Source organism: Chaetodon trifascialis, chromosome 14 (genome assembly GCF_039877785.1).
Source record: "Chaetodon trifascialis isolate fChaTrf1 chromosome 14, fChaTrf1.hap1, whole genome shotgun sequence".
NCBI lineage: Eukaryota > Metazoa > Chordata > Actinopteri > Chaetodontiformes > Chaetodontidae > Chaetodon > Chaetodon trifascialis.
In genome coordinates this window covers 23,288,868-23,311,898 of record NC_092069.1, presented here as the reverse complement: position 1 = coordinate 23,311,898, position 23,031 = coordinate 23,288,868, and the positions used below count along the sequence as shown (strand labels likewise).

General features: G+C 44.1%; 2 protein-coding genes across 5 annotated transcripts in view; both read left to right on the top strand.

Moving 5' to 3' along the window:
- Positions 1-11,953, top strand: part of galnt16 (UDP-N-acetyl-alpha-D-galactosamine:polypeptide N-acetylgalactosaminyltransferase 16) — a 38,034-nt gene extending 26,081 nt beyond the window's left edge. Inside the window, exons 7-15 of the mRNA XM_070979049.1 lie at positions 1,779-1,866; positions 2,167-2,251; positions 3,477-3,580; positions 4,298-4,424; positions 5,222-5,314; positions 6,588-6,671; positions 7,268-7,394; positions 7,789-7,905; positions 11,063-11,953. Coding sequence (XP_070835150.1) covers positions 1,779-1,866; positions 2,167-2,251; positions 3,477-3,580; positions 4,298-4,424; positions 5,222-5,314; positions 6,588-6,671; positions 7,268-7,394; positions 7,789-7,905; positions 11,063-11,206 — 969 coding nt within the window. The 3' untranslated portion in view covers positions 11,207-11,953. The remainder of the gene's footprint in view (positions 1-1,778; positions 1,867-2,166; positions 2,252-3,476; positions 3,581-4,297; positions 4,425-5,221; positions 5,315-6,587; positions 6,672-7,267; positions 7,395-7,788; positions 7,906-11,062) is intronic.
- Positions 11,954-15,602: 3,649 nt separating this feature from the next.
- numb (NUMB endocytic adaptor protein) overlaps positions 15,603-23,031 on the top strand; it is a 39,937-nt gene continuing 32,508 nt past the window's right edge. For 2 of the 4 annotated variants that reach the window (XM_070978953.1, XM_070978951.1), the window contains exon 1: positions 15,603-15,750. The gene's annotated coding sequence lies outside the window, so the exon portion shown is untranslated. The remainder of the gene's footprint in view (positions 15,751-23,031) is intronic. The other 2 variants (XM_070978952.1, XM_070978950.1) reach the window with 1 other exon arrangement.

Genomic DNA, 23,031 nt, shown 5'->3' with positions numbered 1-23,031 from the left:
CCAATAAATGTCGATTGCTTAAAGCTGTTGAGAGCATCACTTTCCAAATTGCTCTTTGCCAGAGTGGCATTTCACACTTCCCCCGCACTCTTTGCTGCAATGCACACAAAGTTCACGAGGGGTTCAGTCTCTGAGCAAAGAGAGGGATGGCTCTAATTGGAAACAGTCATTTGGATTGTCCCAATGTGAAGCTGTTCGACTACACAAACACACACACACACACACACACACACACATACAGAGATGCCTTATGGGCAAACAGCAGTGTTGGCTCAGACGCACATTCACAGACAGATGCAGACACAAACACACACATGCTATCAACAATCAACTGTTCTCCGCTGTTTACTTTATGGTTCGTGTTTCTCCTCCAGCAGGAGGTTTTCAGTTCAGAGTTTTCTTGTCATGAATTCAGTGTAAACTGAGGGAAAAACAGGGAGGTGTGGCGCGTTCAGAGGCGCTTATGTCCTGCACAGAATAACCAGCGCACAACAGAAAAGACTGCAAACTTAACATCACACGACTCAAATAAAGCATGTGTTAAAATCTACTTTGAGCGAACTTACATTAGTACAGTGCACTGTTCCAGAAAGAGGGAGGTGGGCTCTGACCGTTCTTATTAAACCCATCTTTAGTCACAAATTGCAGTGGGTGACAAGTTAATTGCCTGAAGAGCGTGATCTGATATTTAATATTCATTACAACCATATATATAAGAAAATTTAATTACTTTGCTGAACTTTCACCCGAGCTCGAGGAAGATTCATATCCCAAGAAGCATTTTTTAATGAAAAGTTTCAATTTAACGAGCTTCAGACTCAATTAAGACAATATAGTTAATGTTTGAGCTCATCAGCTTCATTGATTTTTGTAAATATCTGCTTATTCAAACATATTGGGACAGGAGCAACTAAAGACTGGGAAAGATGTGGAACGCTCCAAAAACACCTGTTTGGATCATTCCACAGGTAAACAGGTTGATTAGTGACAGGTGATAGCATCATGATTAGATATGAAAGGGCATCCTGGAAAGGCTAGGGAGTGAGGATGGAGCGAGGTTCACCACTTTGTGAACACATGATTGGATAAAGGAGATGACTGCATGAGCTCAGGAACACTCATAAATCACACACGCATAAATGCGTTTACAATCCAGATGCATTGTCGTGTGTCATCCACATCCGCTAAGTGTTTATAAACTGCTTATTAATGATAAATCAGGGGATAAAATTAAATGTTAGCAGTAAATAATTAAGAACTAATAAAAGCTCCTTTTTTCCTGACATTAGCACCTCTTTAACAGAGCCTTATCTCCTCCACGCCTCGCAGCAGCACAGATGAAATGTGATGCCTCATTCCACCGAAACGTCTCGCAGCAGGATTAGCTGCATCGTTCCTCTCCACAGAGGAGTTTTGACCTCTTTCGATTTATTTCCCTTCTCCGCGCACCTTAATTAAAGTTGTGCCAGAAGGCCTTAATCTGCAATTCATCTGTCATTAAAAAGAGCTTTAACTTTCCATCCTAATTACTCAGAAACATAAGGCTGTCGAGCTCTATGTTTAATTACTGTCGCTGGATCTGCTATCAGGGACGAATGTGACTGTTAACGATCTTTCCTCTATGAATTCAGTGTAATGGATCATAATGTGTAAAACCTGTCTGACTCCCATCAGTGCAGAACAGTTAAAAACAGCATATGAATGTTTTTTAAGGCCAAAAAAAGAGCTGTGTCAGTGATAGCGCTAACACGTCCGTCTGTCTGTCTCCTCCCATGCAGGACCATACGCGAGTGGTCAGCCCCATCATTGACGTCATCAGCCTGGATAACTTCGCCTACTTGGCTGCATCTGCCGACTTGAGAGGAGGTCGGGACACAGCACGCAAAACATGCACAGTAACAGCCGACAACACACAGCTGGAAAACCCCCGTTACACAAAACCCTCGTTAAATGACATCATGATCCCGCCAGATCGACTCAAAACCCATGAGGGACATTTCCTGAATGGATTCAAGTCAGTCTGGAAGTGAAGTGTGTGAAGTTCAGCTAAAACTGAAAACTTCCTGCAAGGACTTCAGTTCGTGTTATTTCAGGCCCAGTCAGCAGGACGCTCTGACCTGAGTCCATCTCACCTTCGCTCCCTCTTATCGCTCTCTTTCTCTCCAGGGTTTGACTGGAGCCTCCACTTCAAATGGGAGCAGATTCCCATCGAGCAGAAAATGGCGAGGAGCGACCCCACGCAGCCAATCAGGTGCTCGTCTACAGTGCTCGTCATCGTCCTCCTGTAGTGATCCACAGTCCATAATATACTATATAATATATATAATAGTTCATAATAAACATACATGCCTCTGTATTAAATATGCATTAATATATCAAAGCAAGTAAAAACAAACTGTTTTTAAGCATAAAATGCATTAAAATACAAAGATTATTCATCTGCTTGGATGTTCTTCGCCTCAGTGATCCCAGACTGGATCCCAGTTATAGGATTACTTCTTGTTTAATAATATAAAACCTCTCCTGTCATGTAGGAACGTTCGGGATATCTCAGATTAAACTGCTTCGCCCGTGGCAGGATGAACCTCTGAGTGTTGCACACTTTGTTTTTCTCTGTGCTAAAAAACTAACTGTTAGTGATTAAACACTGATTAATTTAGTGATACACAAGATGTTAGCACAAACCTGAAATATTTAAGTCCCCCTCCGGTCGAAATGTGTTTTTCTTCGTTCCGACAGTTGAATGTTTGAGCCTCACTGTGCAGAGTTTGACACCAGGAGGCTGTTTTCGCATCCTTTGCACAAAGTCTAAATTTCCTCTGTGCCCGTTGAAAATCGAATTTTCAGAGACGCTCATGAGCGTGGTTTGTGACATCACAAATAGTCTGGAAGCCAATCCCAGTCCAGTATTCGTCTTACACAGGCGTAAGCCTCCAGAGCTGACTCCACAGTGCAGGAGGAGACGTCCCGTGTCCAGCAGTTTAACTTGAGCAATGAAAAACATGCTTTTACTTATTTTGCTTATACTTCGTTAATCCAAAAACCACGTCAGACACGCATTAGACAATGTTTGTGTGCGCCTTAGAACATGTATGGAGAGGATCTTTAAGGTCATGAAACTAGATTTTGACTCAACGACCTTTTGAAAAACACAGGACCCACCTTAAGGCTCATATTCCCTCTGTTTACGCTGATCTTTAGTGGTGATTAAGTCAGCACACAGCAGTTAATACCAAGCCTGGAGCTCTCACGCCTGTAGAGTTACACACTTCTTACTGTTGCAAATGTAAGAACTGGATTTGATGTTTTCCCAAGGAAAGCATTGTAACTCCGATTTTCTCCTTCAGAAAAGATGAATGCGGCTAATCAGTTTGACCACATCGAGATCGAGTATCTCCCACCATTAATAAGCCTGTAAGAGTGAGTTACCGCCAGTGTAGGAAATGTGAATGACTCCGTTCCTCCTCGCTCTGCAGGACTCCCGTCATCGCTGGTGGGATTTTTGTGATGGACAAGAGCTGGTTCAACCACCTGGGCCAGTATGACACCCACATGGACATCTGGGGAGGGGAGAACTTTGGTGAGACATTTTATTTAACTTGAATCACAGAAGCAGGAAAAATTCAGACATACTGTAAAGCTGTAAATATCAATATCGTATGGACGGGAGATTACGCATTTACATAAAATAAAACACAGACTAAACTGGAATATTAAACTAAGTCCATACATGTAGCTGAATCTAAGCCGAAACATCCCACAAGTCATTGATTTCAAAGGGAAATCAATGAGGGATGGTGGATTTTGCCTGGTTGCACCTCACTGGTGTCCTTCAGGATGAGAGCACAGATAAACATGCATGTTCACCTGGATGAATATCACTGGTTTTTGGAGCATTGCTTCTTATTTGCTGTTTCCAGTGACATAAAACTCACTCGAATAACAATGAAAAATGTTATTTCAGGTCTTCATTTCATGCGTTTAGTCTCGTTGTGGCCTGTCTGGCTCTGGACGAGTGCAGATGCTTGTGGATGCTGCAGAGGCCCAGCGGCCCGCTCTCCAAAATGCCATTTGTGTCCTTGGAATTTGCAAGGCAGCAGAGCATTTAATTATCCACTACAACAGCTTTCATGCTGCTGATTTACAGCGTACAGCCATCTGCTGCATAAGAAATACAGCAGGTGAACGCAGCCGGGCGGATACCGGGACGATGCAGAGCAGACTGTCGTTTACAGACTGACTGACTGACTGCAGGCCAACATACTTGACCCCACCCTCCGTGTCTGTCCCCCCGCAGAGCTTTCTTTCCGGGTGTGGATGTGCGGAGGAAGCCTGGAGATTCTTCCCTGTAGCCGGGTGGGCCACGTGTTCAGGAAGCGGCACCCGTACGACTTCCCAGAAGGCAACGCTCTCACCTACATTAAGTGAGTGGGCTGATCCGGTAGAAAACCTGACGTCCTGTCTGCTGCACAGCGTTATTAACGCTGCAAAACAATTTACCAACTGCCAGGAAGGTTAATCTTTTAGTCAGCTTTAAAATCTTAAGTGTCACATGATTCAGCTCAGTTCAGTGTGAAGTGAAGTGCTTCGCCAGTGAGAGATGAGCGAGCAAGTGATTGGATTTGGACAAAGTTTGTTCAGGCTGTTCTTAATGTCCAGGGTGGGTGGAAACAAAGCTTTCTCTGGATGGACTGAACACTTCCAACTCTTGGGCCTGGACTTTTTCTACCAGGCTGCAAGGAAACAAATGATTCAGCAGCAAAAACTCACTAATCATTATATAACTTATTAATTCTTTAAAGCTGTAACCTGAGCGGCATCGTTCTCCTCGAAGACCAGTAACCTGCTGGTCGTTAGCATGCAGAGCTTCCAGCCTGTCAGCACCATCGTTCAGCATTCAGCTCCATTTGTTCTTTTTTAGCTCATCAGGTAACCTCAATGAAATACAGAGCCGGAGTCCTGGATGTGCTGTGTGTTCATGTTTCATCACCTCCTGATCGCAGACGAGATTTACCACCAGTGTGTTATATATCAGATTTCAGATAACTGTCTCATCTGCCTCTTCTCAGCAGCCGTCTGTTTGTCTTCAGGTACTCTTAGAATGTCAGGAGGATGAAATTCCCGCTGCTGCGTGTGACGCCGTCATTAGAGCGGCCTGCAGGAACGCTAGCGGTGCTGTCATTACTGCGTCTGAGCAGGTGTCGTCTCTGTGTCCACGCAGGAACACCCGGCGGGCTGCGGAGGTGTGGATGGACGAGTATAAACAGTACTACTACTCCGCGAGGCCGTCGGCTCAGGGCAAGGCCTTCGGCAGGTTAGTCCGTTATACCGTCGCCTCCTCTCTGTTTGGTCATGTTTCGTGCAGGTTAGAGATTTATTCGTAAAGGTTTTTCTAATCATGCTAACAAAAAATCGGCCTTACAGATTCTTTATTTCAGCTTCCCAGAGCCCCAAAATGGCATCTGTAGATTCCTTATTTTATCCAACAGTCAGTCCAGAACCCAAAGGTTTTGAGTTAACATTCATATATGATAAACATTTGAGCAGCTGCCTTTCTGCTTGAAAATGCTCACTTTTAATGATTCTACTGAGACGATGACTCTTGTTTTACAGGAGTTTCATTGAATCTGTTTTCTGCATTATTAAAATGTGTCCATTCAGAATAGACTTGGAGCTGCTGACCCCAGCTCGCCGTGTCAGTCCTGTTCAGAGGACTCAGAGCCTCCGTGTCTCTTTCACCATGAGTCCTATTGATATGTTGAATAGCCATCAGCACTCTGGCTGCAGTCTTCAAAGGATCTCGCTCTTCCTCCAGCAGTAAAACCCGTGCAGTCATCCTCCATCTCTGTCCTTGACTATGGAGATTTTCTTTATTGTCGTCCTGCCCCGTCGACTCCTCGGCAGCTAAACCCTGTCATCACAGTGCATTACGCTTCAGCACAAACCACTCATCACTGCTCTCTGTGTCACACGGCCGGATGGAGCTCTTTACAGTCAAGACGAAATTACCATCTCATGTTATTCACATCTCCTCTCTCACCTCACTCGAGTAACTGCAGCACACGATCCAGAGGCTACTTAACCTTAGACGTCCCTTATGCAGGCACTGATGTTTGCAGATGTTATGCACCTGAACTGCAAACTGCCCTCCTGCATCCCTCTTGGTCTGATGTTGGTTCCTTGTTTATTGTGCAGTTGTGTTGCCTGATTGAATAAAGATGAAATAAAAATGAATTTAATAAATAAAAATAATCTTGAGCCTTGAAAAATCGCTGAAATGATTAACTGATCGGCGAAATTGTTGCCAATTAATTTAATGTCGATCGGCCGAATCGATTTTTGGGATTAATGGCTTCATCTCTATTTCTGTCAGAAACACAAGGGAGCCGTGAGCGCCGTGTTTGTGGATTAGAGGAGAAATCCCTCTCTGGTATTAGCAGGAACAAGTTATTGCTGGTTCAGCACTATTAATAAAATCCTCATTAGCCGAGTCTGACGCTCGGTTCTCTGCTTCGGGAACAGCAGGATGCTCATTTTTTAAACACCTTCCTCTCTCACCGTGTCCTCCTCTCTCCTCCTTTTTGCAGCATTGCAGACCGTCTGACACTGCGGCGGAAGCTGAACTGCAAACCTTTCCGCTGGTATATGGAGAACGTCTATCCTGAGCTGAGGTACGAGGGGCACGAAAACGTCCTTTTGAACTCTGCACGCTGAAGGTCAAACGCTGAGTGGACGCACACGTTATGTTTGTGGATGACTTTTAGCTCTGGCTTTTTACAAAACTTAACATTTATTCCGTGCCGTCTCCCTTCCAATCTCCAGACATTAAAAACCGACAGCCGATGGAAAATGCTGTGTCCCTTTTGATTGATTAGAAATTATTTTCAGCCCTCAAAACTCCCAAAGCACTTAAATAAGAAATCATCTTGCGTCTCCTCGGGGTGTCATGAGCCCAGAGTTCAGAACCAATGCTCTAAATTTATCTGGTTTGGATGGGAACCTCTGAGTGGGTTATCAGTGTGTGTCCCACCAGCTTGTTTCCTCCCCCTCTCGGCCTGTATCTGCTCTGTGTCTTGTTTCCAAGTAACCGTGGCCTCTCCATGGTGCAGTTGTATATTTTTATAAGTAAGTGTTGTTATAGGGCGCATTACTTGTGGTGCGATTCAATTACTCAACAGGGCGGCCAGTCGACTCCATCCATCTGTTCTTTATTGTTGTAATAAGAGCTTTCGTTGGCCTCTCTCCTCGCTGTCAATGGATCCCTCAGGGTCCCGGAGCAGGAAGCGGTGTCCAGTGTGCTGAAACAAGGGGGTTTGTGTCTGGAGACCCGTGGGACAGACGCCCTCGGCCTGGCAGAGTGCAGGGGCATCGGCGCCAACAGGCCGCAGTCGCAGGTCAGGACTCGGCCACTAGGGGGAGACTGTGGGTCGTACACTTGAAGTCTTTATTATTGCTGTTATTAATGTGAAAATGTGCAGGAGTTTGACCTGATGGCACTGGTTTAAGGACATATTGTCCTCATAAACAGAAGGCACGGGGACTTCGTAGACGTCAGATTCTGTGCATGGGGCCCAAGCAATACTGATGATGTGACTTATGTAATATAGCAAACATGTTTTCTGTGATTTCTCTCACAAATTAGCATAAAGTATGGTATCAAAATGGCAAACTTAAGTCTTTCCTTCGTTTTGCAAAACTTTTATTTTGGAAAATCCTGCAGTCGGACGTCTCAGATTTTATTCTGGAGCCTGAATGAAAAACTGTGCCTCTTTTTACGTATTTTTTCAGAGATGGGAGCTAATCGAACCGCTGATCCGGCAGCAGGACCTCTGCCTGGCCATTTCAGCCTTCACGGCGGGGTCAAAGGTCAAGATGGAGCCCTGCAATTCAAAAGAGCCCAGACAGGTAAGAAGAGTTAGCCTCGCGAAGCTTAGCCTGGCAGCACGTTTCATTTCCAAACTTTTCGCTGACGTCGGTGTGTAAACTGAGGGTTAACAAAAGAGGAGGGAATCTGCTTTAATCTGCACTCTCAGTCATTTTAACAGGAGGTCTTAGTTTTTCCAAACCGTTGTCCCGCTTTGGAGTCAAGCTGTCCTCGAGGTGTCACTCACACTGCTGATCTCAGACAGGAGGGACGTGGAGATAAGAGGTAGTTCCAGGATAGATGCTAAGCAGCTGATGATGCCAGCAGGCTCCGACGACCTGATTGGCCAGAGCAGCTGATTTTCTAGACGCAGCAGAACAAGCGGCCCCGTTACTTCAGACCCCGCCCTGTTCCTTCCTCCGTCTCCCCTTTGTCCATGTTGAACACTCAGATCCCATGTGGACGCGTGCTGGCTGCATGCTTGATTTATGTCATTAAAAGGGGAGTTATTAACTCGAACCATGTGTGTGAGTGTGTGGGACTCCCGCCAGCTCACCCTCTCATCTCTCTGCAGCCCCGTTGCAATCCTTTGAGAGTTTTTTGGGAGCCCGCCCATCAACAAGCAACCGCTTTTTGCTGTGGGAGTTATTTGGCCTCCTTGTTCTGAGTGTTTAATCCCCCAGAAAGGAACAAAGTCCATGTGTTTTAGATCGTGCTCTCTAAGTGAACGAGTACTGAAGTGATTAACTCTTGGAGAAACAAGCAATAGTGGCACCGGTTTGGAAAATGTAAATATTAAACAAAAGCAGCTCAGAGTGTTGTTGTGAGTCTGATCCTGCGCTGTTCTTCAGTAACTTCATCTTTTTTCCATCATGCCATCCATCACCAACACGGCAGGGGCGTTTCCCGGCTGGCCGTCGCCTGAAAGCAGCCTGGGACAACTTTATTTTCTCAGCACTGATGTTTTAGTGAAAATTTGACTTTTTCAGATGTCTTCTCAATCTAATCCTGAAAGAATTTCATTAGTTTGGGTTCGACTGGAGAGATTACGTCCCACGCTGGTTTAAACGCTGTTTTAGAAGCTTGTCCAATGAAAATAAATGTAATGGAACACTTGGAGCCGAGTGAAAACTGGCTCGAAGTGTTGACGATCAGCAGCTTCGTCACAAATATATCAGAGTCCATATTGCAGGTCACAATAAAAACACTTGATGCACGAATCATTGTTAGCCATTCTTTGTCGTGCACAGGCCCACCACACACACGTAAAGAGCATGTTTACCATATGTGACACACACATGTATACACACACACACTCTCCCTGCTCTGGGATCTAAAGATTAACCCCCCATTCGCCCCCAGACTTTGATAAGCCTCCACGCAGCTGCAGAAATCTCCCCTTGGCGCCCTCCATCTCTGCTATACTGCTAACTATTCAATCAGCGAGCTAATAAAGGAGCCGCTTACACCTGCTGATTTATAGACGGCCTGTTTATTTTCTCACTCTCTTTACTTCGGCCTCAAGTTTCTCGTCGAACTTGTTCTGGCACTGAGAGCGTCTGTTGGGGATAATATTAGATTTATGCAGAATCAGAGAAATCCAGAGGACCTGTCGCTCGGTGGAAATCGAGTTACGAGACAAAAACATAACATGATGTGTTCATAAGGGAGAGCTGGAGTCAGTGTCATCTGATTCCTGCCTATCAGAACGAGTGTGAGTGATTTGTGGAGCAGATTACTGATGACCTTAAACAGGAGAAAGTACAGAAAGAATAAGAAATACAACCAGATTTTCCCCCTGCAGGGCTGATAATATGAGCCTGTGTGCTGGTGTAGTGATAAGCTGACTCCTCTGAGCTTCGGCCTGCAGTCACACATACCTGTAGGTATTCAGAGTATTCAGATTCTTTACTTCAGTACTTCGGTACGCCGAGCTGAAACTAACCTGCCTTCATGAAGGCTGGAACATTCACTCTTTGCTTAGACGACTCAACCTCATGTTAATTCTGGAGGCTGTAGTTTGTGGTGCAGCTGAACTGTGTTGCATCAGACCAAGAAGTGTTTCTAATATTAGGTCCAACGCATTTATATCAACACGGCTCTGGATAACTCAACAGCACCGCCATCCACAGCCAAAACGATGAGAGAGGTGAATGAAAACAGCTTAAACTAAAACTGAACATTATAATCATATGATCATATTCTAATGAGAATAACCTTCATGAAGATAAATACATAGTACAATATGATTAATGCCCTGGCTGTGCACTGCCTTAGTTCTACCAAGCTGTACCTGATCAACTGTATTACAAGCATTCATTAATTCATTTATTTGATTACACATTAAGAATACAGCTATTATGATAAGATATGACGGATACACACAAATATTCACATACATGCATGTGTATATACAGAGTACAGTTAGACGAGTACACACAAGTAACAAGACAGTTCTGTACAGAAATGTCAGTTTTTATAAAATAAGAGTCATAGGGGTCATTCTGAAGATTGTTAATCATCTAAAAAAATCTGATATATAGCCAATAGATGGAAATCAGATTTTTAAACTCTCAAATATTGATATCTGTATCAGTCAGGCTATAATAATACATATTACATAGATTCAAAGTAAAAGTCAGAAGTACACATAGCAGCAGAATGACCTCTGTGAGTGTTAAACTATGATATATTATTTGATATTATTAATATTGGATACTACTGATGTTACTGTGTGCGTATCATTTTACTGGTGCAGGTCCACAGTTTAACTGTATTAAACATTGTTGGGAAGTTTAATCTATAATAACTAACCTATAAACTTTTATAACTCATAGCTAAAACGTAAAAAGTGCAGTTTTCCCTCTGACATGCAGTGGAGAAGAAGTATGAAATGGAAAAGTAAAGCACTGCAGATTTGTACTTTTAGTGTACATGCACTTGAGTAGTACTTGCGTCTTCTCTGTGCGATGGCAGGCCGCCGTGCGCTGCTGCTGGCGGCGCTCTGATTTTTCCGCTGCGAGTCAGCGAGTCAATCATTCGTGTGATTACTGTTATCCAGGTCTGACTCAGGCCGCTGCTCATCGCTAACACGAACCTCCTGTGCTGAAACACATCATTTACGAGCAGCGGATGACACAAAGCAGAGTGCTTTCTGTAAACCTGACAGAGATGGATTCCCTTCTTTTGTCTCCGCAGAAGTGGAAGCCTAAAGGCACGGCTCTGCAGCACATGGTCAGCGGGCTCTGCCTGGACAGCCAGACCCCCACGGGCCCTCCGGTCATCGCGCAGTGTCGCCCCCAGATGGCCAGCCAGTCCTGGGAGCCGCAAATCATCACCTGAGCCACGGCGGGCGGGGAGGAGGGTGAGGGAGGGGAGGAGCAGACTCTGGGCCCGGCCTGCGGGAGGACTCGGGGGGATCACATCTGCACGCTGTCTGCCGCCTCGCTGAGGGATGAAAGGAGTGAGAACTCTACTTTTGTGATGTCAACTTCCTGCTCCTGCTCATTGGGCAGTGACGGGGGCGTCGCCGAGAACATTTGAAGGCCTTGTCGGGCGAAACGTCAGAGGTCTTTTGTGTACAGTGCTTCATCCCTCCAGGATGCTGCAGCTCTTCTACGTAATCTAAGCTTTTCACTGAAAACTGTTGCACATCTCACTTTTTCATGTGTGTGTCTATCCTGGTCTGCGATTTGTTTCTGGAATAGTGAGCCTCCAAACAGATGAGTGCGTACTGTACTGTAGCAAACGTGCTGAGGTGCACCCGACCTGCTCTGAGTCAAAGCGCTGCTTGTCCTGTCTTAGGTTGAGACATGCCTGATGGCTGCGAGGACCAGAGCAGCTTTATGTATAGCCAACTAAAATCCGAGCTTTTTTTAAATAGCTGAGGAGCAGTCTTGAAAGCACCATGCAAAGCACTGTCAGGAACATTATTTATTGTTTTGCATGGTCAGACCCAAAGAATGTTTTTTTCTTTTTTTCCTGTCTCTCTACAAAGTTTTATGTAAATATTTGAAGCAGATAATGGCTTGGTTTTTGTGTAAAGTACTCTCTATGTTGTTTGAGAAATAAAATGTGGTAACAAAGGAATTATTGCTCGAGTTTTTTGAAAAATATGTTGGAATATCGTGCTGTTTGGTCTTTTGGTCCACAATAATGTTGCAAAAAAAAGGATTTTTGAAACTTAATATCGTCTGAGCATCAAAAACCACCAGTTTCATCATTTAAAACAATGAGTATTTTCACATAATGAGCCATTTTTTATTGCAAATACATGTTTACGATATAAATGTTCTGAAAATTAATTACAAATATGATTGGTAGACAAATACTTTGTGCATCCGCTTTTAAGACGCCCATTCAGCAAATATCTGATCAAAGGTTGATCGACCAATCGTTTCAGCTGTGCATGTACTGTTGAGTAGTTTAATTTATAATAAAATGTCATATTTTAGAAGCTCTTCATATGTTTTGTACCTGAAAATTTGTAAGATAACTAATAACTAAAGCTGTCAAATAAATGTAGTGGAATAAAAAGTGCAGTATTTCAGTGGAGGTGACATGAAAAGAAAAACGTAAAAGTACCTCAAAATTGTACTTAAGTACAGCACGAGGGTAAATGTGCTTAGTTACATTCCATCGCTGCCAACAGATCAACGTTTCCCCCCTGCCCTGCAGTTACTCCTGTGTTCCCAACATCACCTGACCTCCCCACCTGTCTGCTCACCTGTTCCCACCTCCCCATTAGCCTCAGTGTGCAGGATAAACTGACCTGTTCCCTTTCATTCCCTGCCAGACGCTCTTATGTGTTGTCCTTATCAGCCATCTCCTGCATGAAGCCCTGCTTGCTCTCCGAACTCCTCCCCCTTTAATGTTACCTGACCCCTACCTGGATGAGTTGGCCCTGCTCTGCCTGTTTCTGACCACGAGTAAAACTGAACTTTGAACTTCACCCGCCTGGTCTCTGAGTCCTGCTTCTGCGTCCAAACCTGGTGATACTGAGCCGTTACACCCGCTAATATTAATGCTATGTTAGCCTGCGATACAATATACAAAGTATAGACATATTAACAGACAAAATATAGGCTATAATATGCTTAACATGGCATATTATCACGCTAACATGCACAGTGTTATGTGTACCTGTACAGGGTTCCAGTCCTGGAATGCAATTTAAGTATATTTACTCAGCTATATTGAGGTACTTGCACTTAAGTATTTCCATTTTATTGTATTGTATGCTGCACTACATTTCAAAGACAAAATTGTGCTTTCTACTCTATTACATTTGAAAGTTTTAGTTACTAGCTACATTGCAGATTCAGTTTATCAATATGAAATACAATAAACACATACATAAAGTCTGGTGCATTATTACAGATGAAGCCACCCAGTAGAATATAGAATAATATTAATAATAATTACAATATACCGGCTGCATTGAAGTGATGCTTACACATTAATGCGTCAATAAGTAAAATCAATATATATTCTGAAAAAGGTCATTTTGCATAAAGAATACTTCACTTTTGGTGTACATTGAAGTACATTTTGTTGCTAATTGTTTTGTTCTTCTGCTCAGGTAAAATGTCAAATGCAAGACTTAGAAAGCAGATTTCAAATAAGGATCATGTGAAGTGACAAAATCAGCACAGATGGGGTTAAAAATTAGATGTAATTAAGATCAGTAAACACCTGTGAGGGGAGAATCAGTCACATCACTGAAGTTACACATTTTGACCACAAGGGGGCAAAATACGCTCACAGATATGAAAGGCTGAGGCTGACTGACAGGTTGATGGACGATCACTTGTAAGCAAAGGAGTCATAAAGAAGATTGGGTTTAAGATATTTAAGAATAAAAAGACAGACAGTATGTGTGTGTGTGTGTGTGTGTGTGTGTGTGTGTGTGTGTGTGTGTGTGTGTGTGTGTGTGTGCGCGCGCGCTGGTGCATGAAGCAAAGAAAAACATTGGCACAATAATAATGAGCGTAACAGGCCTGACAGCTTTGTCAACCAAAGTGTTTTTTGTAACCTTCCAGGCCACAAAAAATGCCACATTGTAGCTCAGCAGGCTTCGTAGCTATGCGAGGAATGCAACTTAACGCTGATAAACTTCTGGCCTTTTAAAGGGGCCATGGTTTCTTCATCAGGGGTGGAGGGGGTGGAGGAGAACAAGCAAGGAGCTGGAGAAAGACAACATGACAGTAAATGTGAAAGTAGATGGGGGCCAAAGAGCAAGACTTGACAAATGTAAGAGACAAGAAGAAGACAGGAGCTCACTCAGATGAAAACAGGAAGGCCATTAAGACTGTGGTGTTATCCGAATGTACCTGTAAACTATGTGGTTGCAAGAGGTCTTTCAGTGTCAGGGTTGTATTTGCATATCAGTCAGATAGAGAACATATAATGAAGGCTCAGTCCGCTGCTGGACAGCCACGGTGAAATTTGGCCGAGGACATTCACTCACACACTGCACAAGATGTCAATACACAGGAAAATATTGTACTTTTACTCCTCATTTGGCAGTTTTAGTTACAAGTTAGCCTGCGTATTTTGACTGTACATACAAAGACAAACTTAAGCTCAATTTAAACATAAGATGTGATGTATTATAGATTAAAATGACCACACACAGTTTAAATTAGCTCCACCTCCACCAAATACAAAGTAACATGGTACTTAAAGTACACAGTAATGCCACTTTGCACAATCAGTTTCACTTTGCACTGAGAGCTCCTTTCTAAATCTGTTTTTATTCCATTTTATTTATTTTTATTATTGTTATCAGCACTCATGGAGGCCATTTTTCTGCACAATACTTACTTATATTCAGAAAACCTTTGAACTCGTAGCTAATAGGCTATTTTCACATCTGAATACTTCCTCCACTGCCGGAGGCTCGTTATACACTCACTGCAAGGTGTTTCATCTATTTTCTTAGCAATGTGCAAAGAGCTCGGACAGGAAGGATAACTTCCAGTTCCATCTTTTAATCAAAGGAACGCAGTGACATCGGTCTCGCTTTGAAAACAGGACAGTCTGGCCAAACACAGCTTGGTGAGTTCTTTTAGGGAGCATCAAACGGTGACAGAAAGAGCCCAATCTAACAGCTGATTCCTCCCGTGCAATGATTATTCTAAAGCAGAAATACTCTGTTTCAAGTAAACGTCCTGCATTCAAAATGATACTTAAGAAAAAGTACCAAAATTGAATGCACTCATGCAGAATGCCCCGATTGAGATCATTGTTTGTTATGTTGCTGGATTATAATGAGAGATGCATTCATTTGCTCATCACTTTAATGCTGCAGCTGACAGGTCTTCATACGCAGGTGGAAAGGTTAACCTGTAATAACATGGCATTTAATTTATGAATTAGATTTTGTTTTCTTATATAAAGCTGGTGAATTTACGCACACACACACACACACACACACACACACACACACACACACACACACACACACACACACACACACACACACACACACACACATTCAATTTTAGTAGAACAAGTACGTTAAAACTGTAAACTCAGTGCAGTACGTGAGTAAAAGTACTTAGTTACATTCCTCCACTGGTCTACAGGGTGCTGCTCCCACAAAGTCCAGTTTTAATGATCCAGGTCGCATCATCGTCTATCGATCACCTCCGATCTGCACTCGCCGGCCAATGAGGTCGCGCGGAGGCGGTCCGTTGCTAAGGAGGAAGTTTGGTTGAGTCTCCGCGTAGCAGCCATTCAGCGGCAGTGGCTGAAGCGATTGGACTGCGAGCGTCTCCCCCAACACTTTCTGTGGAATTTGAATTATTTTGGCACCGCACGGTTCGTGATACATAAGTGGCGGCCTTAACGGGGCATCTTCTGGGTCGCAGCGGTGATCACAGGTAGGTTGCAAAATGTGTAATGGCTTTTTTTAACCAGCCTGCCCGGTACTGCTGGTTAGCTCAGCGAGCTTAGCAGCGCGAACGTTAGCTTGTGTTTTCGGATGCGGCACACGCAGCTATGTTAGCTCTGCCGCTACTACCTCCCTCTAGCCTCAGTTCCACGGCATTTAGGTTAGCTCGCATTGCTAACCCGAGCAGAAAACAGTGTGAGCGGGGTATAAGATGTGAGGCTGTCTACCGTCCGTAACGTGTGTTGGAAAAGGTCTGTCTCTGCCCCACCGAAGGAGCTAAGAGGTTAGTTAGCTAGCTACGGTTAGGTAAGCGGCTAACGTTACTCAACTTACCTGGTTAACTTTGCGAGATGAACGTTACTCAGCAAATAATCACTCGAGCTCGCACTGAAATGATTTAATAGCTGTCGGCTGGGGCTTAATTTGACGTAAAAATTAAAATTGTCACACGGATCAGTTGTGTAATAGCACGGTTACTAATGTAGGCTGGTACCAAGGGGTTTTTTAATTTACGTTTAAGTTTGGTGACTTAGCAAGTTCGTGAAAATGTGTCACAGCAGAAGCATATGGTTAAGGAGACAGCTGCTCAGACGATCAGCAGTCAGCCACAGACAGGTTGATCGCCCTGAAGATAAAAACTGTGACTCACAGTCTTAACACTGAATTTTTGTGCAGTGTGATAATGTGCCCTAGATTCTCCTACTTGCTAATGATATCATCGCTAGATCTTTAGCTTGCAGGAGAGTTTACTGCTTGGAACAACCACAGAGCGAGAGCTTTCCATTCTGGTATGCCATCCCTGATCAGATACACATCAGTGGTCAGATTACCTTCCACATGCAGACTTTACAAAGATAGCTCCGTGATAGATTGTGTGATGGCCACAGCAGCACGCTCAGTCCACTGAAACATCCTGCCCATTGGACAGTAACCACATTTCAACGCTCTCATTAGCCATAATTGTTGAGTCATTACTGCTTTGCTAATGGGGTGGCGTTGAGGTGAGCGACTTGAATAATACAAGATGAGTTATCTATTTTGGCCTATCTGTTTGTCAGCATCAAGCACTTAAAACTTTGGTGCATGCCACCATTTTGTACTTTCCATTGTGAGGAGACAGCAGTGTCAAAATCCAAGGTGGAAACGGACAGTTTAATCTTTGGGAAACTGATGCTGCAAGTAGGGATTATTTTCATTATCCATTAATCTGCCTGTTATTTTCTTGATTAACCCATTTTTTCTTGATCCATTATGCAGTTAAACGAGTGGTGACTTCAGCTTTAAGGTCATAGTGTTTGTGGTGATGGTACGAGGGGTCTCTAACCATTTGTAAGTGATACTAACAAGTCTTTTGGTAGGGGACTTGCTGTCCCTTCCATACAGAGAGAGAAGGGTAATATGGGAGCCCCCCCCCAATTCTGAATGTACTCATGCTTTAGCTCATCTCACAGAATGAGGGAGGAAAGCTTGGCTGCGAGCCATCAAACCCACTGTGCGAGTCTGTCAGCTGCTTGAGAGAGGAGGAGAATGCGAGATCGAGTCCGTCCGAAGCTTTGTGATTCACTCTGTGGGAGAAACTGACGTTACTCTCAGCAGTCCTGGTCTCAGAGGAGAGGCCCTTTCCTTGGCAGGGAGCTGCACATGTGAATGCTGAGTAGTGATGCAACGCGGGGAGATAAACTTGCTGTGCGATGACAACGCAATCAAAGGGCTTCACTTTTGTCCCCTGATAGCAGCGAGATAGTCGAGCTTCTCGCCGCTGATGGTGAAAACACAGTCGGCTTAGCTCTCGTTCTGGTGGTAACAGAAGTGATGCGAGATGACAAGAACAGGAGATATGTGTCCGTGTTTCGGTTCCTCTTTTCCAGCCTGGATCGGGGCAAATTGTCTATGTCCAGCTCTTGACCTCTCACCTGTCCTTCTTGCTAATCATTTTGGCTGCGGTTTTGAGGCAGGCCGTTAAATGGGCTGGTTGTTGTTTTCGCCCATAACCTGTGCTTTTTGTCAACATCACAGCTGACTAGAAGTGAAAGCACACCAAGCGTATTTAGAGTGATTTGATTAAATGCTCAAATGTTTGCCTATTCAGTTTGATTTGTGTGGGAAGGTGAGAACAAGACAGTGTAAACGCAGGTGCACAGAGACGCATGAAAATCCCGTTCTCATCCAAGTTTAGAGTATTATCTCTGATTAGCAGTGAGCATGCGTTCCACGTTTTTGTGTTTTTTATGACAAAGATTGCAGACAAGTTACAGGAACTAGAGTGGGCTTTGTTTTGACACTCTCCTCTGCCAAAAACTCAAACCATTTGGGATGCTAAGTTAACAAAACACTGCTGAGTAAAAGAGCTGCTTGCAGTCTGGCGATTTTCACTGACAAGACCTGGTGCACTGGAAACTGGACAGCAAGACTGGTTACAAAATGCACTAAAGTAAACTTTCCTGCTGTGGTTAAGCACAGAGAAAATTACCTGTAAAATGTAAAATTATTCTAATGATCCCTTCAGGGGATATTTTGGTATGTGAGCACCATTAACATCTAGTTCAATGTGGCGTGTGGAACCTTTGCATGGTCAGAAAGACGACATGCTGTCTGCACTTGTTAGATTCACACACAGGGCTCCATATTCTGAGCTGATTGGGACTGGATCCAACAGAGACACTCTGAGAAGATTCAACCAGAGGGGAGGTTTTAGAATCAGGATCTCAAATGTGCAGCTGACCCCGTTTCAGAATAAGTAGCCTAAAATAGGTCCGATGCAACCGCGGAGTTGGTTTGAACTCGTATCTTTGATGTGTTTGTTGGTAAGAGCTGTTGTCCTCTGCCACGGAGGGAAATTGGTTTGTCCTGATTTTTTCACACAAGTCAGTCACTTTGGAAGATCTGTTTTAAAAAACCGATTGCACACAAGCCCGGACACACACAGGAAGAAGACTACAGGACATCTTTGACTGTGTTTAGATGCACACACTTTAATCAGGTCAAGTTAGGAAACCGGACAACGTGGTTATATGTGTTGCATCATCTTAACCGCTCTAAAATCCCAGTTTCCGTACAACAAATCTTCCCCTATCTCATATCATTATGTGTGTTATTGTAAGCAAACGCGGACCATGTGAAATGACAGCTCACAATATTAGCAACCACTAGTGGAGCTTTTTCCGTTGTGCTGAGTCAAACCGAGCTGTGTTAATTTCCATTTCCATTACCAGTTTAAACGTGCCTGGTTGCGCCCAAGATGGAGCATCTCCAGAGCTGGCTCAAAGCCCACCTGACCGCGGGCTGTGGTGATGTCAGTTGCGCTTTGTCATCATTCAAGTACGATTCAGCGACGTGTTTAAATAGCCACCGCTGCTATCGCTAGGCAGAGCATGTACATCATCACCAGTTTCAGTCATCCCGTCTTCGTTTTTCAAGCAATGAGCACGAGACGCAGAGCTATTGCCTGGTTCTAGAGTAAACAGCGCTGAAGAGGGTGCTGCTTTTAAACGTCACCGACTCAAGACAAGCTTGTTATCACTGGAAGACACACCCTCCAGCGGGTAACCCTATTGTTATGGTGAATGGGCTGTATTTATGTAGTGACCACTCAGAGCACTTTTACAACACGGGCCAGCAGTCATCCATTCACACCCACATTCATCCACCTGCTCATCACGAGCAATAACCATTCACACAGGCACTCACTGATGACACAGCATCAGCAGCAATTTGGGGATCAGCATCTTGCCTGGACTGCAGGGGCCAGGGATGGATCCGGCGACCTTATGATGAGTGGATGGCCGCAGCAGCTGGTTGTCCTGCTGCAGTGGGCTGATGCACCAGGCCAAACCGAGTCAAGCCGGGCCAGCATGTGTGTAGAAAAGGGCGATAGCAGTCACAACCACAGCCGCTCTGAAACATTTTGTCCTCCGCTCGCATGAATTCTTAGCATCACTTCACATTGTTTGTCTTAGGATTGTAGTTTTTGCCAAATCATGAGTAAATACCTTTGAGAAATGCATTGAATTTGTATTTCTGCAGAAGAAAAATCAGTGTTAAGTCTCTTTAAGTGATAAAGCAAGCGGAGTTTAGCGTTTTCTTCAGTGTTTTTGAAATCATGCTTCCACCGTCAGTGAAGAATGGCTCCGTTACCACAGAGCATTTAGTCTCTCTGTTTTCTGCAAACGACGTAGTATTTGTATCCACCGGCTGTTTCTTAATTGCAGTGCTTGGCTGTGTCAGCACTCGTTTAAAAACATGAAAAACAACAGAGTAACGGTGGATGTTACGCGTTGTTGTACTGCTTTGAATGCAGTTCTTTGAGTGATCCCCATTTGGGACAATATCTTTAGCTTAATTAGGTCCAAGGGGCACTGAACTCCTCTTTTTACCCTGGCTGTTTAAACTGATTAGGGCTGGGAGAGCTGGGGGTGCGTCACTGTATGCACGGAGTTGCCTTTCAGGTTTGCGTCGGTATCACTCCTCCCTGGATATGGTATGGGGCTCAGGGACTCCTTTTGTCTCTCTGGGCCCCATATATAGAGTGATACCTGAGCCTCCTGAGCTGAACAGCTCATGCTTTATTCAGCTCTCTGATCTCTGGTTTAATTACGAGTGACCCAGGACAGAGTGATCAGTGGTGTATCTCACGGGGTGGGAACTTTGTACTGGCTACCAGTGCGAGCCAGAGTGCTAGACCTGTAAGCTTTTGGCTCAGGTGTGTTTGTCACCTGAGCAAGTTTCCCCACCCCTCCTCCAATACCCTTCTACCATCAGTATTTGCCAATAGAATTGATAGACTTAATCTTCTCTAGAGCTTTCTTACCGATTTTTTAGCACATATTAATTCTGAATATTTGCTGCTGAATACTCACTTCCCGCACTATCGATTCGCTGGTTTCGCTCTCTCATCTGTCTGACAGCGAGTTGACACACACACCGCTGCAGCCCCCCGTAGCCCCGCCTCCTCTCACTCACTCACCCACAGCGCTGTCGTCTTCTCGTCATTTGCCCCGGTTTATCGTAACTCACGACAGGCCGTGGCATGCTGCAGGTTTTGTTGTGGCGTTAGCTCATTAAAGATGGCAAGTGCAGAGCAGCAGGAGTGCCATGTGGAAATACTTCGCATTTTAACAAGGCAGAGGATGCAAGCAGTGCTACAGAGCTGTGCTAATGAGAGGTGCTAACCCATCAAATTCAGCAAAGCAACTGAAGGACAGACAGGCCGACCTCTGTAGAGAATGAGGTGAGGTCGGTGACAGCTCCCATTTCAGCATCACTGAAGCATTGAAGATGGCCCAGTAAACTGTGGTTGATAAGTGGGTTGTCCTGTTGTTGGCTCAACAGCCATATGTAATTCTCAAAGCTAAGCTAATCCCCCTCAGCGCTACCAGGCCTGAGGCATTTCAGACTGCAGAGTCTCAGCTGATGGGAAAATACTTTGAACTAAACTAAACACAATTGTGACTTTATATGACCAAATGTTTGTTACCTGTTTAAAAAGGAATCACCTCAGCATATACACGTGACAGGAAAGCAAGACTTGCCTCACATTTGTGTACTATACACTTCAAGCATGATTGAAATCTTTGATGTGGGTGACACAGACTCTGATTCTGGTATTGGTTTTATGAAACCACGTCGCTGCGTCTCACCTCTCCGTTCCTCTGTGTGCTCTCAGTGTGTGATTGGTGTAATAACTCGCTGTGTCGAAGTGTCTGTGTGTGTCTGTGTTAATGTCTGATGACTCCCTGTCCATAGCATGGATGGCACCGATACCCTCACACATTGTGCTCACTCTCCATTTACTTGGCTAAGCACACAGTCTGCATGTTGCTTCCAAGACCTAATGAATCTACTGTAATCTGTAGTATAGTCCTGGCCTCTCTTAGCCCCACCCACCACCGTCACCCACCACCGTGACCCAAGAAAATGTCCAGAGCTGGTTCCTCATGTCAAAACAACAGAAAAAAACCTGCTTGCTAGCAGAATGTGGAAATGTTTATTAAAGATTTTAATGCGCATACATTAACAGAAGCACACAGCGCCATGGATGAGTGTCTGAACCAAAACATGCAGGATTCATGATTCAAGCTCGCCCTCAGGCAACATACCGCCAAAGCTCAAAACAGACCTTTATTAATAAATGCGCTTTACAATCTTTAATAATTACTTTAGCTTATTGCAGACAGGAGCTTCTCATTTTGTGTTGTGTTATTCATCTCCTCTTTGCTGAATGGCTTGTGTTCAGAATGTCACTGATAGTGATGTGATGCGCCATGTTGGATTAGGACAGGCCAGAAGTCAAGTGCAGAAGTTTAACTGTGCTGTCATTGTTTTCCTTTCTCACATGTGCAACGTTAGCTCTGTGAAAAACAACATTTTTGTGCAATGGCATCAAAATGTGAAAAGATCATAATTGTTAATCAACCCACACTCTGGGAAAAGAATTAGATATTCAGTTTTGTGATCAGTCTTAATACTTTGTGAGAACGAGCAACTACGAACACGTTCTTCCATTTCATCAGTTCACTGCTGTCTTTGATTCAGGCAATGTCCTTATGCAGACGCCGGGTTCAAGACAGCATGACACTGGTGCATGAGAGAGGCTTGGCTGAATCTCTTAAATATGGAAAAGGTTTTGTAGAGAAATCAGTTTTTAATTAGCAAAATAAGGCATCAGTGGAAACACAGCTTTGGTTTTAAGACCGAGTCACAGTTTTTGAAAAAAGTTGATATCCATTTTTAATCAAAAAATCGATGTCAAGTGTAACATCTCTTGTAAGTCCAGGCCTTTCTGCTTTGAGATCAGAGTCTCTGCTGACTCGCGGTTTGCCGGGAAGCTCCTTCTGGCCCATATGGGTCTAATTGGACCTCGCTGTCTGTTGTGTAACTGCAGTGTGCCTGATCCAAAGTCCACTGGCTACTGTGTTTCTGTTAAATAACTGTATGGTATTAATAAGCAAGAGATTCAATGATGCGACACTCTAGTTTGATTATGTAACCGTCTTATTTTATTATTGCAGCAGTGACTAAAAGAAAGTGTTGTCGTGATCCATGAACCGTTCCGGTTCACTGTGTTGTTGACAGTGGAAGGAGGAGCAGCCTAATCGATGATGAACGTTCCCCGGCGCAAGAACGATGTCAATTATTAATGAGCTGAATATCGTGTTCTGACTCAAGTCGAGTGGCTGGATGTTTGCAAAGTATCGCTGCTAGCTCGCCTTTGTGTCACATTCCAGACTTTTAGAGAGAGAAAAGTGAGAGAAATGATGTAACGCTTGTGTCT